The following is a 23859-nucleotide window of genomic DNA, read 5'->3' on the forward strand; positions in this document are numbered from 1 at the left end:
TTGGGAAATGGATTCGGGCTCAGGGCCATCCCAAGACCCCTTGAGTTCTAGGTGGCCCTTTGCTGAAGAGGCCTCCTACACTGCTAAACTGTTGTTGGAGTGCAAGTCCAAACAGTCCCAGGCAGTGTGTCACTGGGGAGGAAGGCTGGGGGTTTCAGTCCAATTCTCTCTGGGAGAAAGGGGGGGGGGCTTGGCAAAGAGCACAGCCCTCACTTCCCTCTTCTTCCCCCTCAACAGGGCTCCAAAGAAGTTGGTGTTCCTTCGGAGCTGTTCGTGCAGGAGGGGGCGGCCCAGGACCTTGAGAATGAGAGGTACATCCCTTCCAGGTTCAGGGCCACATCGCAGTCAGAAATCCCCTCCCTCCCTCCTTTCCTCCTTCAATTGAGGCCAAGGGGGCTTGAGCCTGAAACCTTATTCTAGGGGGTTTGGGGGGGGGGGGGAGAGAGGAGAGGATGCCTTCTGATCTTGCCTTGTTCTCTCTCTCTCCTTGCAGTGTCGATGAGCCCCCTGAGAAGACATCAAGGGTAAGGAAGGGAAGGGAGCAGAAAAAAGGGGGGTTCCTTCCTCTGCATCCCCCTCCTCTTTTCCTCTCCCTGTCCCTCCTTTAAGCTTCTTCCTCCTACTCTAGTCTTCCTCCCCTGAGCTGTCTTCCCATTCCTTCCCCTTTGCCCCTATTTCACTTCTCTATCTATTGTCTTTTACAGGACCCCGAAGAGGCAACACTTTTGGATGTCCCCAGCCTGGAGGATGAGGTGTGGGACCCTCTCCCCAGTTCAAGCAGGTGTGTTGCTCTTTGCCAGGAAGGATGACCATTGCACCCCTCCTTGTCCTCAGTCCCTGGCCTACCAGGCCTCACCTCCTTATGCCTCCTTATGCCTCTCTTCCAGCTCCCTGGGCCATGAGGAAGGGGAAGATCTGGCCCTGAAGCCTCGGAGATGGTCCTCCATGGACCTAGAGCAGGTAAGGCCCAGAGTTCCCCCCACAAGGCCTGGGACGACCACCGAGGAGGCATCGCCCAACGCCTTCCTCAGGACGCAGAGAGGGGCCTCCTGCATCGACCTTCCAGGTGGTAGGTGTGTCCTAGAGATGTTCTGGTAGGCTGCTCTTTAGCCACAAGAAAGGTATGTTGGGACCCCAATGCCCCATTCCTTCCAACAGGCATCCTACACATCTACACATTCCCCTCCCTCCATTTTTGACCCAGGAGACTTTCCATGTTTCCCGAGTGCCTTCTTTCTTTCCTTACAGGCGCAAGAACACCTTCACCGTCTGTGCCAGCTGCTCTGCAGTCCCTCCTCTGCAGAGGCTATGCCGGCTGTGGATTACGTGGCCCGCAAACATCTCAAGATGGCCACGGACCACTATCTGGAGTCCAATGGGAGGTAAGAGAGCTGGGCCTGGGGGTGCCACTCCCCTGTCCCCATGGGGTTGGAGACAAGCCTGACCCTGACCCTGGTTCCCTCTTCCCTCTCTTCATTCACAGGGAGTGTGGTGAATTGATGTGCGCCGTTCTCAATTCACCTTACTGCTCCGCGGAGGCGGCGCTCGACCTGTTCCTGGCCAAGGTGAAGGAGGGCCCTTGGCTGGCCAAGGAGGGCAAGGAACAGGGGAGCCCCACTTTTGATGCGGCCACAGTAAGGACATCCCGTCTCGCACCCTGTCTTTGGGGGGCTTGGGAAGGAGAGGGGGCCCTCTTTCCTGGCCTTCAGCAGGAGCCCTCCTGGCATTTAACCCTCCTTCTTTCTCTCCGCAGGCAAGAGCGACGCGGGCCATCGGGAAGATCGTGACATACATCAAGGACAGCAGTCGCCTGCAGGGGTGGTTCCTGGAGCTTCTGCTCGCCTTGGTGACTAACTACATCGAGGTCACAAGGCCTGGGTTGGAGGCGCCCAGCAGGGACCAGAGCAGCATCTACGTTCCTCAAGAGTAAGGAGGGGGGGAGGCTCAGTGGGGCTCCCAGGCCTTTTGGGGGGCCAGATGGGGGACTCAAACCCTCCACTGGGAAGTAAACTTTTTTCTTTCATTTTCCTGCAGAGAACTGACGAAGATAATCATCGTGCTGCTGAAGAGGGTGGCCCGGGTGTCTTTCAAGGAGACCTCCAAGGAGATGCTAGAAGACCTCAGCATCTGCCCTGAGGGAATGGCCCTCCTGTTGCGGTAAGGAGCCAAGGGCCGGAGGAGGTTCGGGGAGAAGGCACAGCCTGGTCTCTCTGGCTGCCTTCCCTCACGGGGTCCCTTTTGTCTTCCAGGAGCTTCCTCAAGTCCTCCTCCTCCCTGCTCCAGCACCTGTATTCCACTTGGGAAACAGAAGCGCCGCTGGAGCATTCGGCCGGAGTGGTGGCCTTCTATATCCAGGTGAGGAGGGTTGGTCAGAATGGGTTTTGGGCTGGAAGGGGGCCTTAGGATAGGGCGGGGGAGTCGAGGAGGGGAGAGGCAGTGCTTCCCTTCCTGGCTCCAGCTCTTCACACTTCTCCTTTTCTATTTCAGCTGCTGCACACTGGCCAGCGCCCACACTCCCCGGAGAAGACCTGGGCACTGCTCATGGCCTGGCTCCAACATCACAGCCTGGCCGTACAACATCAGAGCAGGCAGGGCCTTCTCCTTCTGTGCAAGACCTACAGGGAAGTAAGTCAGGCACAGCCCCGGCTCCACACACCACACAGAGGGTCAGCTGAGTCTAGATCCAGCAGGCCTTGCTCTTGCAGTCGTTGGAAGAATGTACGATGCAGAAAGTCCTAGGGGGTCCCTTCCCCAATCAGGGGGGAGGCCTGTGTCTAGGCGTTCTCTGCAGGGGACCTCTTAGGCATGGCCCTCCTTTCTCTCTCTTTGCAGACCATGAGGCTCCAGGAGCTCCTGGACGGGGTCCTTGGGGGGCTGCAATCCCCCCATATCAACGTCGTGCTGGAGTTCCTGGGCCTGGCTGGCCAGCTGGGGGCCCTGCTGCACAAGGAAGACCAGGGCCCTGCGAAGGCTCACCTGGCTGCCGGATGCCGCCCTCTCTTCCACCACGTGAGTCTTTGCCCCTGGTCCATTTTGGGGGGGGGGGTGTAGACTTTCCCCTCTCCCCAAGCCCCGAGAAGGGGCTTCACACAAAGAAAGGGGGAGAAAGAAAGTCTCCTTTTCCTTTGTTTTTTCAGGAGGCGGCCAAGATCAGGAAGGCAGCCCTGGAATGCTTTCAGCGTTTTCTCTGGCGCCCGGAACATCAACATGAGGAGCACAACACCATCCACGACCTCCTTACGGTGCTGGTTCACGTGGAGGATGAGGACGAGGAGGTGGCCAAGGTGGGAGGGAGGCCCAGCACTGGCCCCTCAAGGCCTTGGGGCTCAGAACAGGGGTCAAGGGGGGGAGGAAGGGGTCACTTGCCCTCCAAGTGAGCCTGACTCCTTCCCTCTTCCTCCTTCTCCTCTTTGAAGACTGCGAGAGAAACCCTCAGGGAGGCAGTGGAGGTCCTCCGATGGCACCTGGAGGACAGCGTTCTGGCGGGAGACATCTTCAGCCTGCAGGAGCTGCTTTACAAGATCTCCAAGCGCCTGGTCAGTGCCGGTCCTGAAGCCTGGGAGTCAGGGAGGCCTTATGCCCAGCAGGCATAGGGAACCCCTTTTTTGACCTCATCTCTCTCTCTCCTCTAGATCCAGCACTGCAGCTCCAGGAGTGAGTTGGAGGAGCAGGTGTATGGCTGCCTGCCTTTTTTCAAGAGCAAGCTTCCCTCGGCCAAAAAGGCAGCAGCCATGTTGCTCGGTAAGGGACCGGGAGGGAGCTTGGCCCCCTTTGTGCCCATTCTTGGCTTCTAGCTCACTCTCTGGGGCAGCAGGAGTGCCCTCTTCCCCAGAGGACCCCTCTCCCTCCACCCTGGGCCAATGTAGAATGGCCCTTCGAGCTCATTCTGGGAACCCAGAGCCTTATTGGGGGGAGAGCAAAGACCAGGGTCCTCTTCCTCCCCTTCTCTCCCTTCCTTCTGCCTGCAAAGCCCCCTCCCCAGCCTCCCCTGGGGCATCCCCCTCCCTTGAGTATAGTGTTGGGTTCAGGGAACTCCAGAATGGTCTTTGTTCAGGGAGATGGTCCCTCTCTTCTCTGCCGCCTTCCTTCTCTCCAGGTCACGTGCTTCACAAGAACAGCAACATCTGCACTGAGAGGAACACCTGCACCTACGAGGCCTGTAAGTCAGCCCAAGAGGGACTGGGCCTTGGAAGAGAGGGTCCTGGGGAGTCCGTGTGCCGTCCCTCACCTGCTGACCTCCCTCCCTTCCAGGGCTGACCGATCTCCTCGCCGACCATGACCCTGAAGTCAGGAGAGTTGGCTGGCAGACCAAGGCCATCCTCGCCAGGGCCTCCGCCCTCCACTCCCGACACGGGCTGCGAGCTGCTTTTCGGCGCTTGGTGGCAGGCTGCGGGCGAGAAAGGTACCCCCCAGAGTACGCCAAGGGCCCACCCGCCTGATGGACAGGTAAGCAAGTAAGGGAGGAAGGAGAGAAGGAGGGAGGAATTGAGGAAAGAAGAAAGGAGTCTCCTTCACCCAGTCCTCCTTTCTCTGTCCTTTGCAGGAACACCACGATCTCCCCGTGTGTCACAGGAAGACCTCCGCTTCGCTCCAGCTGTGCCGCAGCACCAAAGGGAAGTAGCGTTAAGGAGGCGGGAGTCTGCCCAGCCCTGGCCCAGGGAATCCCCGCCCCTTTGCAGAAGGCCCGCCCCCGCTCTGGGCCCCATTGCCACCAGAGGCCCTTGGAGCAGAGCAGAGAAGGAAGACTGCTTGGGCCCCCTCAGGCCCCTCTGTTGAGCTCTGTTCTGTTCTGTGGGAGATTGGGGGGCCTAAAGGGGAGGGGCCACCACCTGCTCCCTGGGCCTTCATTCCAAGCCTTGGGCTGGGCCCCGCCTCCTTTGACCTCCAGACTCCCCCACCCTGACCCCTCCCTCTCGGCCTGGGATGCCACCACCGCTTCCTCCCTCCCTCCAAGGTGGCATCCCCACAAGGGCACCTCCCGCCCCTTGCCCAGCCCAGGTGTGCTGCCCCTCCTCCCCCTCCCCTCCAGGTGCAGCCAGGCCTCCCTCCTCCTGAGCCCCTCCCCCCAACCACACCCTTTGTCCCCTGTCCCCACCCAGTCAGAAGGGTCAGGAGGGCAGGGATCAAGAGGAGGGTCACGGGCCACAGCCCCACCTGTCCAGGGAAATCAAGAGACCACACTCCACTTGGTGAAAGGCGGTTTCACCGCTAATGGAGTTGGCCTTTTTGGGGATGCACTGATTGGACAAATGTTCAGTGCATCCCATTTAGATGTGCACATTAATCTGCAGAACATGGTCCACATGCAGATCTTATCTCAGGAATGTCTGGAGTTGTATAAGACACTCTCCAAAGACATGGGTCATTAAGGAAGGAGACCTGGGGTCTCTCCTCCCTGGGTTTTTCTATAGGGACTCAGGAAGGAGAAGGAAGGAAGAGCCAGGGTTTTCCACAATAAAGGACCCATCTGGATGGGCCCCAAAACACCTGGAGGAGCAGTTTGAGAAACTTACAGTCAACTCGCAATTAATTCGCCACAAACCAGGAAAACCTTGGTTTGTGGTGAATTTATTAGATAGTGGATTTATTCCGTGCCTTCTTGGAAGGCGTGGGATCAACCCACTACTTCCGGTGTCTAGATTGCAGTCCAGACACCATTTTGACAGTTTTCTGGACTAAATTAGTCCGGAAAACTGTGGGAATGCCATTCCCTCCCCCACATCCCCCAAACCTCCTTTAAAAGTAAAATAAATTTAAGTAAGTTTATTTTACTTTTAAAAGGGGTTTGGGGGCTGTGGGGTAGGAGGCTAGGGTCTGCAGATGTTCTGCTCGGCCAGTCCCAGAAGAACGTCTAGACACCCACCCCAGAAAGCATGCGCTTTCAGGGATGGGTGTAGACAGGCCCCCAGGAGCATCCACGTTTTTAAAATGCAGATGCTCCTGGGATAAAGGGCTGCCTGGAAGCGCTCTTGGACTTTGACTCATATCATCCTAATAGCTAGTAAGCTGACTGGGATTTCAGCAAACAGACTTCCAAAACATGTTGAGAAGCACAATTTGAAGGGCTATCCAGATAGGACACAAAACGTGCGCCCTCCTGCGTTTTTCTGAGAGGTGTCAGATGACGGCCCACGTAAACGTGAATGCATTCCTCACAAAGCAGGAAAACCCTGCTTTGTTTCAAGGTAATTTAACTGCTGGAAAGACATGGGTCTTTCAGGAGACCTGTGTCTTTCCAGGTAAGAGAGCGGTGTAGATGGGACTGGGAATTGCGCCGTGCGACTTCCCTCTATACAATCTACCTTGGATTTCTTGGGCTCCTGGAGCCCCAGAAATGTAAGAAACCCCCTCCCCAAACCCCTTCCCCAAGGGTTGCATTGGAATTGCATTTGTATTTTCCAGTGTAGCCCCTGAGGAAGGCCGGCCCATTAGTGGCTGCCAGTTGCCTGGACAACTGGTGGTCATCCCCCCTCTTCTGGAGCTATGTCTCCCGATGGGCCTTGATGCTCCTTGGGTTCACTTTGGGCCCTCCACCCACCCCACCTCACTTGGACGCACCTGGAAGGAGGCCTGGCTGCTGGGGGTCATGGAGGAGGAGAAGCAGGAGGAGGAGGGGTCACTGACACAGCTTGTGGTTCTTGCAGGGCCTTCCCGGATGGAGGACGCCAAGGGACAGTGACCCATCGAGGGACATGAACATCGAGGGACCCTGATCAGCGAGGGACTCTTACCATCGTGGGACGCTTGACATTGAGGGACCCTGATCAGCGAAGGACCCTGGCCATCGAGGGACCCTAACCATCGAGGGATGCTTGACATTGAGGGACCCTGACTGGCGCCTGTAAGAACAAGAAGAGGGAAGACAGGACTTTGATAAATGTGTTTGGATGTCTCATTCTTTTGTAAAATGTTAAAGTGTATGTTTGTTGTTATTTACTATGTAATTGATTGTCTTTCTTGTCTAGGAGAGGATCCCACTGCCCTGTGGAAGCGCTGCTCTTCCCCTTTGGCTGCTCTGGCTGCCTCCTGTGGATCCGGGGCTTGCAGGGGAGGGAGGCCCAGGCCTCTCTGGCAGAGGAGGGTCTCCAAGGCCCCCCTCCCTCCTCTGCAAATCCCAGGACTCACAGCCCAGCCGCTGGAGGGGAAGAGACGCCCTTGGACAGCGCAGTGAGAGAGGCCCCCTAGTCTGTGTATTGTAGTGTCATCTTGTGGATTTGTGTAGTCTAATATTGTATTCTTTAATGTCTTATTAGAATAAATGTACCCTTTTCTTTTTAATCTGGCGCTTTTCTAAGATTCCTTTCAGGAGGGAGACCCAAACTGCCCAGAACGTGCAACTCAGGCCCCATCCACACTGACCCTTTCACGCAGGTTGAGCTGCATATGAGGCTGGATCTATATTTCCCTCTCTCCCAGGATCTGATCCCAGATTATCTGATTTGAACCGGATTATATGAGTCTGTACTGCCAGACTCATATAATCCAGTAGGGCAGGATAGATCCAGCCTGAGTCTGCACTGACCATATTATACAATTCTACCTGCATGAAATGACAGTGTAGGTAAGGCTATAGGCCCCATATACACTGCCATATAATCCATTTTCAGAATGCATGTTCACTGTGGTTCAACCTGGATTATATGACAGTGTAGGGCCCCTTCTACACAGCTTTATAAAATCCAGGTTCTCTGCTTTCAACTGGATTATTTTGCAGTGTAGATTGATTCAGATAATCCAATTCAAAGCAGAAAATGTGGACTATCTGCCTTGATATTATAGGGAATTAGAATGGATTATAGGGAATTATTATTGGATTATAGGGAAGTGTAGAAGGACCCTAGATGGGTCCTAAGAAGAGGAAGTGAGAGAAGATGACAATGTTCCCATGTAGGCTGGATCTACACTGCCCTATAGCCCAAAATCTCATCCCAGATTATCTGCTTTAAACTGGATTATATGAGTCTACACTGTCAGATAACCTGAGAGAATCAGATAGTTTGGGACCAGAAACTGGGATATGGGGCAGTGTAGATCCAGCCTGAATTCATACTATATGAAATGATAATGTAGATAAGGTCCTAGGCCCCATTGACACTGGCATAGAATCCAGTTTCTGAATACATATTAACTGCGGTTCGAACTGGATTTTATGACAGTGTAGATGGAGCCATGGCATATGGTCTGTGTTGTATAGGCTTTGTAACCAGGCTTATCATGTTGGGCAACCCTGACATCAATTGTGACTTAATATTATTCTATAGTCTGTTTTGTCTACTTTCTGTAACAATTTCTATAATGTCTGCTCTATAGTGTTAAAACATCTTTGTGTAGAATAAATGTATCCATTTCTTTTTAATTGGGTTCTTTCCTTGGATTCCTTTTGGGAGGGAGATGTAAACTGCCAGGACTTACAACTCAGGCCCCATCAACACTGACCTTTTCATGCAGGTTGTTCTGCACTGTATGATGAGTGTAGACTCATCCATATATATCTGTACTGAATATATATCCAGTTCAAACTGCATGCAATGTACAGTTTAAATGGAGCCATAGACCTCATTTGCACTCCCGTATAATCCAGTTTTAGAATTTGAATTAAATGCAATTCAAAATGGATTATATGGCAGTGTAGGTGGGGCCTAAAAGGAAGAAGTGATAGAAGACAACGATGCTACGATGTAAATTGGATCCACGCTGCCCTGTTCCACAGGATCTGATCCCAGATTATCTGCTTTAAACGGGATTATATGAATTTGCACTTCCAGATAATCTGGGAAAAAGAGATTATTTGGTATAGGATCCTGGAATATGGGAACAGTGTGGAAGGGATCGTAGTCTGTGCAAATGTGTGTGTCATTAAACTGTGTGATGTTGAGATCATGTTGTGACCAGGATGACATGGCTGTGCCAATAAAGTTTGTTAAATTTCATTAAAAACTGTTTGTGTGTGTTTTAAAATGCTTCGCTGGGGGGATCTTGTCCTTGTGGAAATGCAAAAGTGTGGATAGTAGCGAACCCTGTTCTTAGTAGTCTGCAAATGGAAAATGAGTCCAAGGTGTTTTTGGTTTTTTTTGGTTGTGTCAGGAGCGACTTGAGAAACTGCTTGTATTAAAGATAGTGAACATTTCAAGAAAAGAGGTGCCTGTTCTTATGTTGGCAGTAACATAAGTGAATGCACAAGAGTCCAATTTTTTATATTTAAAATCGGAGAATACAGTTATTTTGCTACATTTGTTCTGATTCTCTTTTTAAAATCTTTCTACTCCCATTATGTCAGAAATCATGAATTTTGGATGGTTGCTTTGTTTGTTTTTCATGTCAGGAGTAACTTGAGAAACTGCAAGTCGCTTCTGGTGTGAGAGAATTGGCCGTCTGCAAGGATGTTGCCCAGAGGACACCTAGATATTTTGATGTTGTATCATCCTTGTGGGAGGCTTCTCTCATGTCCCTGCATGAGGAACCAGAGCTGATAGAGGCAGATAGAATCATAGAATCATAGAATCAAAGAGTTGGAAGAGACCTCATGGGCCATCCAGTCCAACCCCCTGCCAAGAAGCAGGAATATTGCATTCAAACCACCCCTGACAAATGGCCATCCAGCCTCTGCTCAAAAGCTTCCAAAGAAGGCGCCTCCACCACACTCGGGGGCAGAGAGTTCCACTGCTGAACGGCTCTCACAGTCAGGAAGTTCTTCCTCATGTTCAGATGGAATCTCCTCTCTTGTAGTTTGAAGCCATTGTTCCGCGTCCTAGTCTCCAAGGAAGCAGAAAACAAGCTTGCTCCCTCCTCCCTGTGACTTCCTCTCACATATTTATACATGGCTATCATATCTCCTCTCAGCCTTCTTTTCTTCAGGCTAAACATGCCCAGTTCCCTAAGCCGCTCCTCATAGGGCTTGTTCTCCAGACCCTTGATCATTTTAGTCGCCCTCCTCTGGACACATTCCAGCTTGTCAAGATCATCCACACACTCCCCGGATTCGAAACTGCAACCTGTCGGTCTTCAGTCCTGCTGTCACAGGGGTTTAACTCACTGTGCCACCGGGGCTCCTTAGTCCAAGGTGTGAAGCTGTGGTGCAAAAGTCCAATGCGAGTCTAGGCTGCATCAGTAGGAGTCTCATGCCTCAATGGAGGGGAGCCACAGTCCCATTCTGCCTGGGATCATCCTGCTTCCCTTTCTGGAGACCACAATCCAAGAAGGAAAGGGTCAGGCCGAAGTGTCCAGAGAAGGAAGGGCCACCCAAAGGGTCAACGATTGTTTGCAGATTAAGGCATGGCCAGACTTACCGGGCCAAAGAAGTTGCGGTGCTGGGTGTTCCCCACCGCCATTCTCGCCTGAGGGAGCTTCTTCCTCCCAAAAGCCCCCTTCTGATGGTGGGAAGGTTTCCTGCCAGCAGGTCAAAGGGCCAATAGCCAACTGACCACGCCCACCGCAGATGAGGCCTGAGCTGGCCTCTCCCTCCTCAGGGGCAGCCTTCATAAGGCTGCCCTGGGCTCCTCAGCAGGCACTTGACCTGCAACAGCTGGTCCATCCCACCCACCCTGCATGTAGTTAATGCTTTTATTGGAAGTTTACTTGGGTTCTGTTTCCTTTTCATGGTTGCCTGTTAACAGTTACTTGTTTGTGTTATGCTCCTTGTCACAACTCCTTGTTGGCGTGGGGCATGGGCCCTGGATCTGGTTTGGTATCCCCCCCTAGCGGTAGGGGGGGATGCCCGGTGGTCCCAGGGGGTGCCGGGTTGCGTTTGCCTGGTATTGTGCCAGCGGCCCCTGGTGAGTGTGTGGGATCGGGCAGTATTGGGCTGCCCGATCATGATCCAGGACCCATGCTTAGCTGCCAACCCTTGTTCCTGTTATCAATAAATGAGTTGTGGCCATTGTTCATCCCATACCTTGTGTGAGTGTACTTCTTGGGTTGGCTGTGGGAGGTGTATCGCACGTGCACACGCAAGTTCTTTTCAGAGCCAAACTAAACATCCCAGGGAAGAACGCACTGGATGAAAGGAGTCGGCTGATACCAGTCTCTTTGAGCAAATGCCCCAAAAAAACAAAGCAATGAATATGTAGCTTTCCTAGTCTTAGGGTGACACCACACTATAGAACAAATGCCCTTTGAGCCCATGTGAACTACTTTGCCTCAAGGCTGTGGAATCCTGGGAGTTGTAGTTTAGCTGACAGGGTCAGTGCAGATGGGGCCTGAGTCTTAAAGTGCATCTGTGCTATAGAATTAACTCACTATTGAAGTAAAAGACAGTCTTTTAACTTATGGAGATATATATGGAGGAGTCCAGGTGGCCTTTTATTGTATTGTACTGTCAAATAATGCAGAAGAAAGATGGCGCGGGTCAAGCTCCAGCGCATGCTGCAGCTCAAGTGACTATGTTAACAAACATACATTACTTTCAATAGCTCTAATGTAAAAAAGTAACACTTAAACGCAACTATTTTATGAATTGTTTGCACTGTCAATAATCATTCAAGGATTTGAAGAATGCATCTACACTGTAAAATGAATGCAGTTTTTTTTAGACGGATAAAGCCGGTTAGAAATAATAATAATAATAATAATAATAATAATAATAAGTCTAAAAACTGGGTGGTATTTTAGAATACCTACAGTGTCAAAACGTTCTGGTGCCTCTCCACTTTATCGATCTCTGGATTCCATAGCATTGAACCGTGGCAATCAAAGTGGTGTCAAACTGCATTAATTCTACAGTGTAGATGAACCTTTAGTCCTTACAAACAAAATACATTCCTCTCTCTTAAGGGTGTATCTGCTCTGCAAATGTCATGGCTCAATGCTATGGAATTCTGGGAGTTGCAGTTTTGCAAGGTCTGCAGCCTTCTGTGTCAAAGAATGCTGAGAAAGTGAAATGCTTTGCAAACTAAATGACAACTCCCAGGGATTCCATCGCACTGGACCACGAATGTTGGCGTGTGATCAAACTAATCCTGAGTCCAGAGCTTGAACCAATTCACCATGCTGCCTCTCTGTTTCTGGCACTTTTGGGCAAAGAAGGCAGAAGGCCTGTCAAACTACATCTCCCAGGGTTCCCTGGTGTTCAGGTGCCTTTCCCCAGGTGAGTGAGTCAGTTCCTCCTCTTGCCCTCCAGGGGGCCCTTGCCATGTGCTGCAGTGCCAGTGTTTATTCCAGGAAGGAAAGTGAAAGAAGCCAAAGCTCAGCACATTGAATCCCAGCTGCCTGTTTCTCTTTGTTATTGAAGACCCCCAATCCCACCCCTAATCAAAAGAAGACATAGCTTCGTTGTGGGAATTGCAGTTTCCCAAGGATGGAAGTCCAGATGAATTGGAAATGGCCTCCATCCCCATGACCTCCCTTGTGCAAGAACCAGCAGTAGCCCACACTCCATAGCCCCAAAGTCCCTCCACACAAGCATCCACCCCCAGCTCAGCCGTTTGACTCAAGCCCGTATGCTCCAGAAAATCTCCGCAGCTTCAATTGAGTCGCCCAGTTGATCCTCTCCCTTCCTCAAGTAATACTGAAAAACAAAAAAACTCTGAAGGTATTTGGGCAAATTAAGAAGAGGAAACAGCAGTGAACCTCAAGACTCTGAATTTAGTTTCATTTTCAACATAAAATTCATCCCCTTTTCGGGAAAACAATTGGCTTCTTAGGCACGCCATGACCAACTCAGGCTGTGTCTACGTCGTCTCATTAATACAATTTGACAGCACTGTGTCTGCCTTAATAAAGGCAGTCTCCAAGTTATGAACAAGACAGGTTCTATAGGTCTGTTCTAAAGTTTAATTTGTATACCTTTTTTAAGTGTAGCTCCAGATACACACACACACACACACACACACACAAGCTATAGGTGTGTGTGTGTGTGTGTGTGTGTGTGTGTGTATATATATATATATATATATATATATATATATATATATATATAAGCTGTCCTCTGCCACGTGTTGCTGTGGCCCAGTCTGGTGATCTGGAAAATATATGCAATGGTTTCTAATATATGCAATGTCTTTATGTTTGTGGGTAAACAGTATTTCTTGTTTTTTGTCAGTGTTGATGTGGAGATTGTCTGGTTTGCCTACTCTGGAACAGGCAACATATCATTGTCCTTCTTTAGGGGTTCCCTTCAATATATATGTGATACTATATATATGTGTGTGTGTGAATCATATCTATCTATAATATCTATGGCTGGATGGCTCTTTGTCAGATGGACTTTGATTACATTTTCTTGCCCTGGTGAAGGGAGTTTTACTGGATGGCCTTAAGAATTTTCTTTTGATCATGGGGGTTCTTTGTGGGAAGTTTGCCCCAATTCTGTCGTTAGTGGGGTTCAGCATGCTCTTTGATTGTAGGTGAACTATAAATCCAGGTAACTACAACTCCCAAATTTAAGGTCTATTTTCCCCAAACTCCATCTGTGTTCACATTTGGGCATATGGAATATCCGTACCAAGTTTGGTCCATTATTGTTTGATTCCACAGTGCTCTCTAGATGTAGGTGTACTATAACTCCCAAACTCAAGGTCAGTGTCCACCAAACCCTTCTAGTGTTTTCTGTTGGTCATGGGAGTCCTGTGTGCCACATTTGGTTCAATTCCATCATTGGTGGAGTTCAGAATGCTCTTTGATTGTAAGTAAACTATAAATCCTAGCAACTACAACAGTGATGGTCACTCCTTGGGTTAGTAGGTGTCTTGTAGTCAAATTTGGCGGCAATTCGTCCACTGGTTTTTGAGTTCTGTTAATACCACAAACGAACATTACATTACATTACAATATATATATATCTTCTCCGTGGTCTCCGTGAATCACACAATTCACTGTTTCGAATCTGCTACAATCTAAAATGTTTTGGTGATAACCCTACCTACCATCCTGAGGCTATGTAAGACCCGGCTGCCACCAAAACCCCTCTGTTTTGATTCTAAAATAGCATCGATTGTAAGATGCACACCAATTTCAGTAACAGCAACGGAGAAAAAAAGCTTTATTCATATATACAAAGAAATTTATGTATATAAAGATGCACCCCATTTGTAGAGATGTTTACAAGGAGGAATAGTGTGACTAGGCAGTTCCAAAAAATTGGCCCAATGTTACCTAAGTTCTGCACTTTAACATGGCCCTCCGCTCTACAATCCTGACATTTTAATGCCCATGAACATTATCCTCCCAGCCCTGTCTTTCTGAATTATGCACTTTCCCTTAGCTCTGTCTAGGAATTTGCACAAACCCAGAGCCCTCTGAACTCAGCACTTTTATCGTTCTGTATGGTACTGTTTTTATGTTATGCTTTATTGTCATATGTTTTTATTTGGTTTTATTTCGATGGCATCTTATTGTGTTATGGTTTTAACTTTGTGCTCTCTGGGCTTGTCCCTTGTAAGCCGCCCCATTCCCTTAGGGGAGATGGAGGTGGGGTATAAAAATAAAATTATTATTATTGTTGTTGTTGTTATTATCTTAGAATAAATGAAAAAGGGTAATTTTAAAGTAGTCAGGATATTGAAAAAAGAAGTATGTCATACATGCAGGACTTGTATGGTGTTTTCATGTTTGCAACATGGTTGTGTGTGTGTGTGTGTTTTTTTTTTGTCGTGTCAGGAGTGACTTGAGAAACTGCAAGTCGTTTCTGGTGTGAGAAACATGGTAAAACAAGCATATGACCATCCACAATCTAGCTATCTATCCATCCCATTTAATTGAGACTGGATGGTTCTACTTCAGAAGAAAATTAGCCATAATTTGCAGTGGCTATTTGAGATAGATGGTCATGATGGCTACCATCATCAGGAGATATAATTTCTATCAGAACAAGGAATGTTGCAAATTGTAAGGGCTGAATGAGGCATGTAACCTAAGGTCTTTTGCAAAGAAAATAAATGATTTTATTACTACTAATTTTCATTCCAAGAGAGAAATGTGACTGAAAAGGAGGCTATATAGCGCAAAGAAGATCTGAGAGCAAGGCCGTATATACGTATCTGCACTACAATATAACCCTATACCGGTTTTGCTCAGAACTAAGCTGCACTGAGGAAAGTCTGGAAAAAGTTACTTTTCTGAACTGCAATTTGCCCAACCCATGACTGTGGGAGTTGAACCCAATATATATATATTTCAAGCTTGGAAATAAATGAGATTTTCCCAGATAAATGTGTACAGCTTAGTCATGCAGATATCATGATGAATTCAGTCGTCTTCTTGCTTAGTTAGTAGAGAGAGCACATAAAGAACCACAAACAAGGGCACCAAAGCTGCAGGATCTCCTGTTCCAGTAAGATGAGCTTCGGTTTTCTGAACGGTCACTCCACTCATTTCAATCATTGCTCCCATTATAAGCATCTCTTCTTCAGATAAGAGCTGGATGTCTACAGTAAATTTCTTTTCACCGTTGCTTAGAATATTGCCTAAAATGATATCGATCTTTGGAAACATAAAGAAACAAAATCAAGCCACACAAATCAAAATATTCATTGTAAATAAAAAAATCATTGTTGCTCTTTGGAAAAACTATAGTGTACAGCCATGTATCACAATTTGATTATGGAACTCTTTTGCCACTGTTAGCTCTGCCAGTGCTGAGAAGCTAGCAGGCAAATTACATTTTACATTTTAGAAAGGCAGAGGTATATGGAAGGCTCTTATGAACTCATGCCCTTTTGCACCACACAGTTATGGTGCCATCGATCCACTTTAATCGGCATGGATGCATCATATGGAATCCTGTGGTGTTTTTTTTTTGTTAGTTGCTGCTGCATTAAAACTTAAAACTGTCTGCAAATCCTAGGATTCCACAGAATTCACATTTATTTCAGTTTTGTAAAAGGAGTATCTACTATCTATTAAGTCTGAGTGTCAGCTGCATTAAGATCACTTCTGACCAAAAGGTCACGAGTTCGAAGCCAGCCCAGGTCAGAGTGAACTTCAGACCAATTGTGTAGCTTGTTGTCGACCTTTGCACCCCAAAAGACAGTTGCATCTGTCAAGTAGGAAAATTAGGTACCACCTATGTGTGGGGAGGCTAATTTAACTAATTTACGAGCCCATAAAAAAGACGCCAGCAAAGCACTCCAGCAAAAGCATGTGGGGAATGTGGAAGTACTTTATCAGTGTCACAGATGGACGATGAAAGCGACAGCTCCCCTGGAGGCCAGAAAAGTTAAATAGCCTCTGACTGTCTGTCTATATCTGTTGTGTGTCTTTGGCATTGAATGTTTGCCATATATGTGTACATTGTAATCCACCCTGAGTCCCCTGTGGGGTGAGAAGGGCAGAATATAAATACTGTAAATAAATAAATAAATAAATAAATAAATAAATAAATATTGACATGTCTGGCAAAACATGTAGGGAATGTGTGATTAGAGTTCTCACTTACCAGTTCCAGCTGCTTGGGCACAATCTTTTTTTCTAGAGATTCTTCCAAGAGCATCAATTGTTCTTCTTGCAGTTCTGAGAAAGAGAGCAAAACAATCAATGGAAGGAAAGGGTTCCACACTAGGGCAGAATGGCTGAAGCAGAGATCTGACAAGATTACTCTTATCAGCAATATGATAAGAAAGAGCCATAGTTTGCTCTAGCATGCTGGGACATGCAAATGAAGAGAAGCCTCTTTTTCACTGAGTGATTGTCCTCTCACAGTAGTAACTGGGCAAATCTGTGAGAAACTCAAGAGAATATGCCATGAGAGAGCTGTGGGAAATTTCAAGCAGTTTGAGATTTGAAATGCAGCACTTATCTGCAAGATCAACATCTGTACAACTGAATCAGAAGAGGCTCATGGGCTGAAAGGTCTTTTAGTGACATACATTCGAATGGTCACTGTATTTTGGAAGTCGTGATCCTTACCATCCAAGGCTTCTAGAAAATAAACAACTGCCTTTGCAAGTTCAGGGATGATGACTCCACTGTGATCTTGTAAATTCTCCACCAGATCTTGCAATTCTGGCTCATCTGCCTTCAGCTTGCATTGGTCAGAGGTTTCAAGTGACTCCTCCAGCTAATAGCATAAAGAAAAAGGTAATGTCAATGCCAACCAGTTACATGGACCTAAATGCAAGGATTTAGGGGCACACAAACGAAAGCAAGGGTTGCTATGTGATGAAATCTGAATCAAGAGCATGAAGGAGTGTTGAGTAATTTTGAGGATGAATTTGGTTTGGTTCTGTCCTTTAAATCAGTTCATGTGAGAGAACTGATGCAAACATGAAATAGATAGCCACTGGCTAGTTTTAATTTTCCTGCCAAAAAGATTGTAAATCAGATAATCTCCTAAACATTCCTGCAGATAAGATTCCTTTGAAGGATGTGTGAAGGGGCTTCCATGGAATAATATTCTGTGAAAGAGCAACAATGATTGCTATGGTGCAAAGAAGAAAATTTGCACATATTTCATCCTCCATTGCAAGAACAAAAGAGTTGCAAATACTTTCATTCCACTCCTCTTATTATTTTTCATGGCATACTTTCAATGGTTCTTAACACTTGCATTTTAATAGAATTATAACGTTAGCCCTGATTCCCAGGATTGGGGGAAAGGCAGCAATTTAAAGAAGACTGTAATAATAATAATAATAATAATAATAATAATAATAATACAGTAATACTCATTTTTTTTGCACATTTTCAATTATTCTTCATATTTGGAGATTTTAATTTTTCACCAAAGGTACCTTGGATTTTGCAGGGAAAAAACACAATAACCTTAATGCAAAGAACACTGTATTTGTGCATTTTGTGTTAAAGTGCATTGGTTTCTAAATGAAAATGTTTTAGGTCAAAATGTTTTTTTTAAGCGGGGTGGGGGTTGCAAGTTAACTTTTTGTCCTGAAATACAAAACAATGTAATGAATTTCTTTTGGCAGGGTGACTTTCTCACTCTTTCTCTCAAAGGAGAAAGGAATTTGTAAATAACTTTTACACATTTTCCAGTCAATGGGTGACGACAGTCCCCGAGTTACAAGCACACTCAAGCAAGAACAAGGTTGTAACAAACGGACGTGAGAGAAATCTACCCCCAGGAAGGGAAATGCACTCTTGGAAGAGTCATCAAGGGGAAAAGGTCTCTCCATTGAAGCTTCATCACCAATCCTTGTTTCCAAGACAAGCCACATTTTTCAAAATCCAGTTATCGCAGGGACAGAAAGTGAAGCAAGATCTTCTGAACAGGGGCACAAACAACAAAACAAACACCACAAACCTGTTTTTTTCCCCCAAAGCTAAAGAAGATATATTTTTGGTTGGAACTACACTTGACAATGGGAAGCGGAGATTAATCTTGAATGCCTCCAAATATGACACTGGGTTGGAAAGACACTAATGGGAGAGATCCACAAAGACAATATGGCCAAGGATTTGTGAAGGGAGGGACAATGAGCTGGAAACAAATGATGAGGAAACCCTTACCCCCAAAGGAAGAGCCTAACGCACAACGAGAATATCTTTACCTGGAACACTAGCTCTTGTAGAAGGTCCTTGTTCCTCATTACAGCCACAAAGCCAGTTAGAAATACACCTCGCAGATTTGCAGATAGGAATGAGAACTGTACACAGTTCTCTTCAACTTCCTGATGTATACTTTCCACACTGTACATTACAGGTACTAATAAAGAGAATTGAGAGCTCAGGATCAGATGTTATGAACCCATGTAAGGAAAAAGGTATCACAGAGCTAGATATTTGGGATTAGTGGTAATACTTCATGTTTTTGAAAATATTACATTTATGTCACCATACAAACCCAGCACAGAGCACAAGCACAAGCAGGTGTCTCACTGGTAAAATTAAACTCCAGATCTTTGTAAACAGTCAGAATCTTTAAAATCCAAAACCTCATCAGGAGTGAAGGTTTGACTTATTTGTTGTATCGAAATAGATTCATATTTGATTTAGAAGGCCTTTAAGATAGGAGTCTCCAACAGGGCATCTTCAGAGGCTACTGTGCCTAAAGATACCTCCCTCGGTATCCTGTCTCTGAGTGACAACATTCACCTTGACAGACATGGACAAGTCAATTCCCAGGACATAAATTCCTAATATATTCACAGTTAATCTTTTTAAGTGATAAAAATATGTATAGTATGGCTTTTCTTACCCATGAGGGTTTTTTAAAATCCCACACTGCAAAAAGATTGTGTTATTTCATAACTCCATATTTCTTGAAATATTATTGAAATGTGTAAATACGCCAGACAATGAACTTAGTTGAAACAGTAGTCTTCAACTGATTTACTTCAGAGCTTGCATTAAACCCTAACTTTTGAAACATGAACAACTTACTTTCGTAAATGCATGTCCTTAGAGTTTCTTCTCCTATGGAAAAAACAAGCATAATAAACAAAGCAGAGTCAGGTATATTATTCATGTGATCTGCATTAGGAGAGTATGAATAGATCCAACTGAATTTTAGTGGAACTCAAAGACCTTCTAACACAGTTATGTTGCAATGATGGTTTTAGTTGGTCTCAAACTGGCTTTGTGCACTTTCGGAATTCAACAAATTGTCCAAAGCATCCAATGACACCCTCCTGAATTACTTAGTATGTGCACAATAGTTTATTTGCTACTTTCTTTTAAAAACCATCTCATCTTAATCTTAAATGGACATGGAGGCTGTATTATATTGTCATCTTCAATGTTTATTTCCTTCCCCAGCAAAAGAATGGCTTTGCACATGCAGTGGTATCATAGGTATTGGGGGTCACCTCCCCAACTGAACACGTGAGGAGAAAACCTCCCTCAACATATCAATGCATTCATGGCCCTTCTCCCCCTCCCATCACTCACGCCTGGTTTAGGGCTGTATGGGTCATAGCCTGCACCTTGAAATGGGCCCGGCAGCTTATCAGCAGCCAGTGGAGCTGCTTTAATCGGGGCATTGTATGCTCCCTATAATTGGCTCCAGTTAGAAGCCTGGCTGCCAACCTTTGTACCAGTTGGCGTTTCCAGACCATCTTCAAGGGCAGCCCCACGTAGAGCGCATTGCCACAATCCAATCTGGATGTAGCCAAGGCATGGACCACCATGGCCAAGTCAGACTTCATGAGGTACAGTCACAGCTGCTGTACAAGCTTTAACTGTGCAAAAGCCCTCCCAGCCACCGCCGACACCTGAGCTTCAAGCGTCAGCGCTGATTCCAACTGATCCCCCGACTGACCAAGACCTCTGTCTTGTCTGGATTTAGTTTCAATTTGTTAGCCCTCATCCAGTTCATCACAGCCATCAGACACTGGTTTAGTGTTCGGGAGGCTTCCATGGAGTTCAGTGGAAAGGAGTAGGAGAGTTGGGTGTCATTTGCGTACAGATGGCACCGAACTCCAAAACTCCGGATGACCTTGTCCAGCGATTTCATGTAGATGATGAAAAGCATGGGGGATAAAATGGAACCTTGTGGGACCCCACAGGTCAATGGCCAGGGGTCCGAGCAAGTGTCCCCCAGCTTCAACAACTGGGAGCAACCCTCCAGGAAGGAGTGGAGCCACTGCAAAGCAATGCCCCCAAGACCCATTTCGGAGAGCCGCCCCAGAAGGATACCATGGTTGATGTTATTGAAAGCTGCTGAGATGTCCAGGAGAACAAACAGGGACACACTTCCCCGTCTAGCTCCCTTCAGAAGTCACCCACCAAGGCGATCAAAGCCATCTCCATACCATGGCCAGGCCTAAAACCAGACTGTAATGGATCAAGATAATCAATGTCATCCAAGAATCCCTGGAGTTGGGAGGCCATGACCCATTCCAGAACCTTGTCCAAAAAGGGGAGATTAGAAATTGGCCAGTAGTTGTTCAATACCGAGGAATCCAGGGATGCATTCTTAAGGATAGGTCTCACTATTGCCCCTTTTAGGCTCAAAGGAATATGTCCCTGTTCCAATGAGGCATAAACCACTCAGCTAATCCCCCACTGGCAAGTTTGATAAATGAGGAAAGGCAAGGATCTAGAGTACAAGGGGTCACTCTCACCGCTCCAAGGACCTTGTCCACATTATCAGGCTGAACAAATTGAAATGAATCCATCAAAGCCAGACAGACAGGTGCCTCAGTTACATCCCTTGGTACTGCGCTAAGACTGGTGTTTAAGTTGGAACGTATCTCCATGTTAGACCACCGCAAGCCCTCCTCCTCGCCCCCAGGTCTGATGCACCCCAAAATCCAGTGGACAGAGCATGGTGAGGCTAACCCCCCCCCCCCCCCCCCCGAGATCATCCAGCCAGGTCTCAGTAATGCAAGCGAGGCCCACTTGCTCAACCAGGATCAAATCCTGAATAGCAACTGTTTTACCATTTACAAGAAAGCATTTAACAGCAGGACCTTAAGTCTGGGAGGCCTGTCATGATGGCACTCCTGCCTATCTCGCCTCAGGGTCGCAAATGTTCTGTTGCGCTTCTCCCTGGGATGGCATATTCGATCACATCTATGCTTCCCCAGCACGACCTCAATGGTGGACCCCCCGCTTGCGGGATACCCCATCCCCAGGGGAGTCATTGTTTAGACTTAATGGGGCTAGAAGTCAGCTATCAATATTAAACAAATTTGCTAAACTTTGCTTACCTGGCTCATTGTAAACCCAAGTTCCTAGTTTATCATCTGAATAATAGGAAATACCTGAGGAAAACCAAAACAATGTTCGTAGCTGTAATGGATAATATGAGATCTGAAGATTAACATTTGATTACAAATATTGCCAATAGCCTTTTAAATCTGAAATTGATACGAGGGCAGAGTATAATCCAAAAACAGGTTTTGATCTATTAAGCTGTTGTCTGGGACCAGAACCAAGTAGAATTCAAATGGATTAACCTCTGAGTAGACAGCATGAGTAGCTATTTAAGTATGATCAAGCATTTAACTACATTGTTTTTATTGCTTTTTTGGTACAGAACAATGGATGTCAATGGCTCTACCAGCCAGTTTTGAAATAAATTCCAAGGCATGAGGTGAAAAAGAGCAACACTGTTAGGGAGTAAGGGATTTCTCAGATTAGAAAGTAAACGTTTGCTTGAGAAAGGGTATGTGAAGTGGTCCTCCACATTCTCATTCCTACCAATACATCATACCTTGCACCACCAGGTTCCTGACTTGTCCTGAAACCATCATGAGAGTTTTGTTTCTGAGAAGTACATATAGTAGTGTTTTGCTAGCTATCTCATATGTATGATGCTTTTGTAAGGCTGCCCTGAGTCCCCCTTCGGGGGGAGAAGGATGCGGTATAAATATGGGAAATAAATAAATTAAAAATATGTGTAAGTAAAGTAAGCAGCAATGCTTGCCACCCCCCTCATGGGCATTGCAATGAATGAAATGTTTTTTGTCACATAGAAAGCATAAGCATTTGCCAAAAGGAACTTTGTTGCGCCCTCATGTTCCCTCCAAATGATTTGCAAAAAGTATTGTAAGTTCTGGCCATGCTCAGGATTAACATCAAAGAAAAGAGAGGACAGAAGATTCTCCTTCTGTTAAGGATTGGATTGTAAACATCCATTACCTACTGATTCCTTTCCTACTTTTAGTTTCTTGGCTCTGAATGCCAGGGTGCAAGATTTTGGGATATGAAACTCCTTCCTAATATTTCTGGTACCCTAAAAGAGAAAGAGAAAACAAAAAACCCTGGATCAACTACAAGGAAAATGGCATCAATGTGAAAAGAGGCACTTCTTTTACTCCCTTGACATTTGTGAATGGATGAAAGCAATTCAGATCCAACCTTCAGCCCCATCTTGACACAGGCTGTATAAAAGATATTGCCTCCCATTTGGCTGCATTCCTTGAATGGTGCATCTTCCACAGCCTCTACTGCCTCAGTTACAATGTACAGGTCCTTTTTATACTTCTTTGATTGTTTAATGAACTCATGATCCATGTCGATTTTTCTGAAGCAGAAAAAACAGACATCCATTATCCAAAACATAAGTAACTGCGCAGATTACATAGCACAAGGGATATATAAAAGCTAAAGGCACGAGTGCCACCATTTGCCAGGTGTTATTGAATGGAGTTATTGACCATCAAGGATTTCGATTCTAGTATCAAAGTATTTAAAAAACCCATACTATTTTACTATAGATTTTTCGGACTTATATTTCCAATAGTACGAGATATCATGCGCTACTGAGTTTGAACCAGGTGCATAAGATCAATATACTTACAACTTTTTCACAGAATTGATGATTGTGGAACATAATTGTATCGTTTTCACTTTCACAGACCTCACACAGGATATAGTCACATTGGCTTCAATAGAGGCTATATCACGTGCAGAAATTTGTCCTTCCACTGTTCCCTCAACCTCTTCCTTAATGGTAAAGTTGTCTCCATCTTTGACATCTGGAAATTAAAAATGGATAAAGTATGTGATTGAAAGAAGCATTAGAAAAAATGAAGATAGCTGGAGGATCAAGACACCTTTTTCTAATAAGGTATAGGAAAATGGCTGGCTCTACCAAATCAGATGAACAGCCTCACACCAGGGATTTGTGAAGATGATGGGGACAGAAGCCAAGACTGAACATGGCTGGGAGGGGCATGGGAAAGGACCCTTTTGGAAGTTGCCTTTGGGCTCTATGTGTTTTATGAGCCTATTAGACCTCTAAGATCTTTTGGAGAGGCCTTTCATCAACTTCTCAGGAGAGGGCCTCTTGGTGGCTGCTCTCAGACTTTGGGACTACCACCCCCCCCCCCCCCCCTTAGAGAGACCAGGATGGCCCCATCTTTCCTCTCCTTCAATTAGTACATTACAAAAATTTGATGTTTGAAGGCTTTTAAAAAATTTAATGCTGTTCTTGTACTCATACAATATTGTAAGTCACATTGAGTCAAAGTTTGGGGGAAACGGAAGAGTATTTGAGTTAAGAAACTGGTCTCTACCATTGTA

General features: G+C 46.4%; 2 protein-coding genes and 1 long non-coding RNA gene across 3 annotated transcripts in view; 2 read left to right on the forward strand and 1 right to left on the reverse strand.

Moving 5' to 3' along the window:
• LOC137097436 (uncharacterized) overlaps window positions 1–2839 on the forward strand; it is a 65210-nt gene extending 62371 nt beyond the window's left edge. Inside the window, exons 5-9 of the mRNA XM_067470550.1 lie at window positions 1754–1926; window positions 2035–2157; window positions 2250–2355; window positions 2488–2666; window positions 2833–2839. Of these exons, the coding sequence (XP_067326651.1) occupies window positions 1754–1926; window positions 2035–2157; window positions 2250–2355; window positions 2488–2666; window positions 2833–2839 (588 nt within the window). The remainder of the gene's footprint in view (window positions 1–1753; window positions 1927–2034; window positions 2158–2249; window positions 2356–2487; window positions 2667–2832) is intronic.
• Window positions 713–1267, forward strand: LOC137097268 (uncharacterized). Its single transcript, XR_010910100.1, has 3 exons — window positions 713–781; window positions 888–960; window positions 1249–1267. It is a non-coding gene; the product is annotated as an uncharacterized lncRNA (long non-coding RNA).
• Window positions 2840–15180: 12341 nt separating the features above from the next.
• LOC137097437 (gasdermin-A2-like) lies at window positions 15181–23632 on the reverse strand. Its single transcript, XM_067470551.1, has 9 exons — window positions 23135–23632; window positions 22693–22858; window positions 22474–22567; window positions 21540–21593; window positions 19270–19302; window positions 18438–18592; window positions 16840–16990; window positions 16370–16443; window positions 15181–15414 (listed from the first exon to the last, which is right to left on the reverse strand). Exons 2-9 carry the CDS (start codon window positions 22846–22848, stop codon window positions 15181–15183), a joined length of 951 nt encoding a protein of 316 aa, XP_067326652.1. The 5' UTR covers window positions 22849–22858; window positions 23135–23632.
• Window positions 23633–23859: the final 227 nt, after the last annotated feature.

The sequence above is a fragment of the Anolis sagrei genome, chromosome 6 (assembly GCF_037176765.1).
Source record: "Anolis sagrei isolate rAnoSag1 chromosome 6, rAnoSag1.mat, whole genome shotgun sequence".
Classification (NCBI taxonomy): Eukaryota; Metazoa; Chordata; class Lepidosauria; order Squamata; family Dactyloidae; genus Anolis; species Anolis sagrei.

What these genes read in the sequence shown, in the direction of transcription:
- LOC137097437 (XM_067470551.1), bottom strand. Translation starts at nt 22,848, where the DNA reads ATGGATCATGAGTTCATTAAACAATCAAAGAAGTATAAAAAGGACCTG. An exon ending in TACAAGAGCTAGTGTTCCAG is followed by an intron (nt 16,991 to 18,437) that starts GTAAAGATATTC and finishes TTATGCTATTAG; the next exon opens with CTGGAGGAGTCACTTGAAAC. An exon ending in TGCCCAAGCAGCTGGAACTG is followed by an intron (nt 15,415 to 16,369) that starts GTAAGTGAGAAC and finishes ATGTTTCCAAAG; the next exon opens with ATCGATATCATTTTAGGCAA.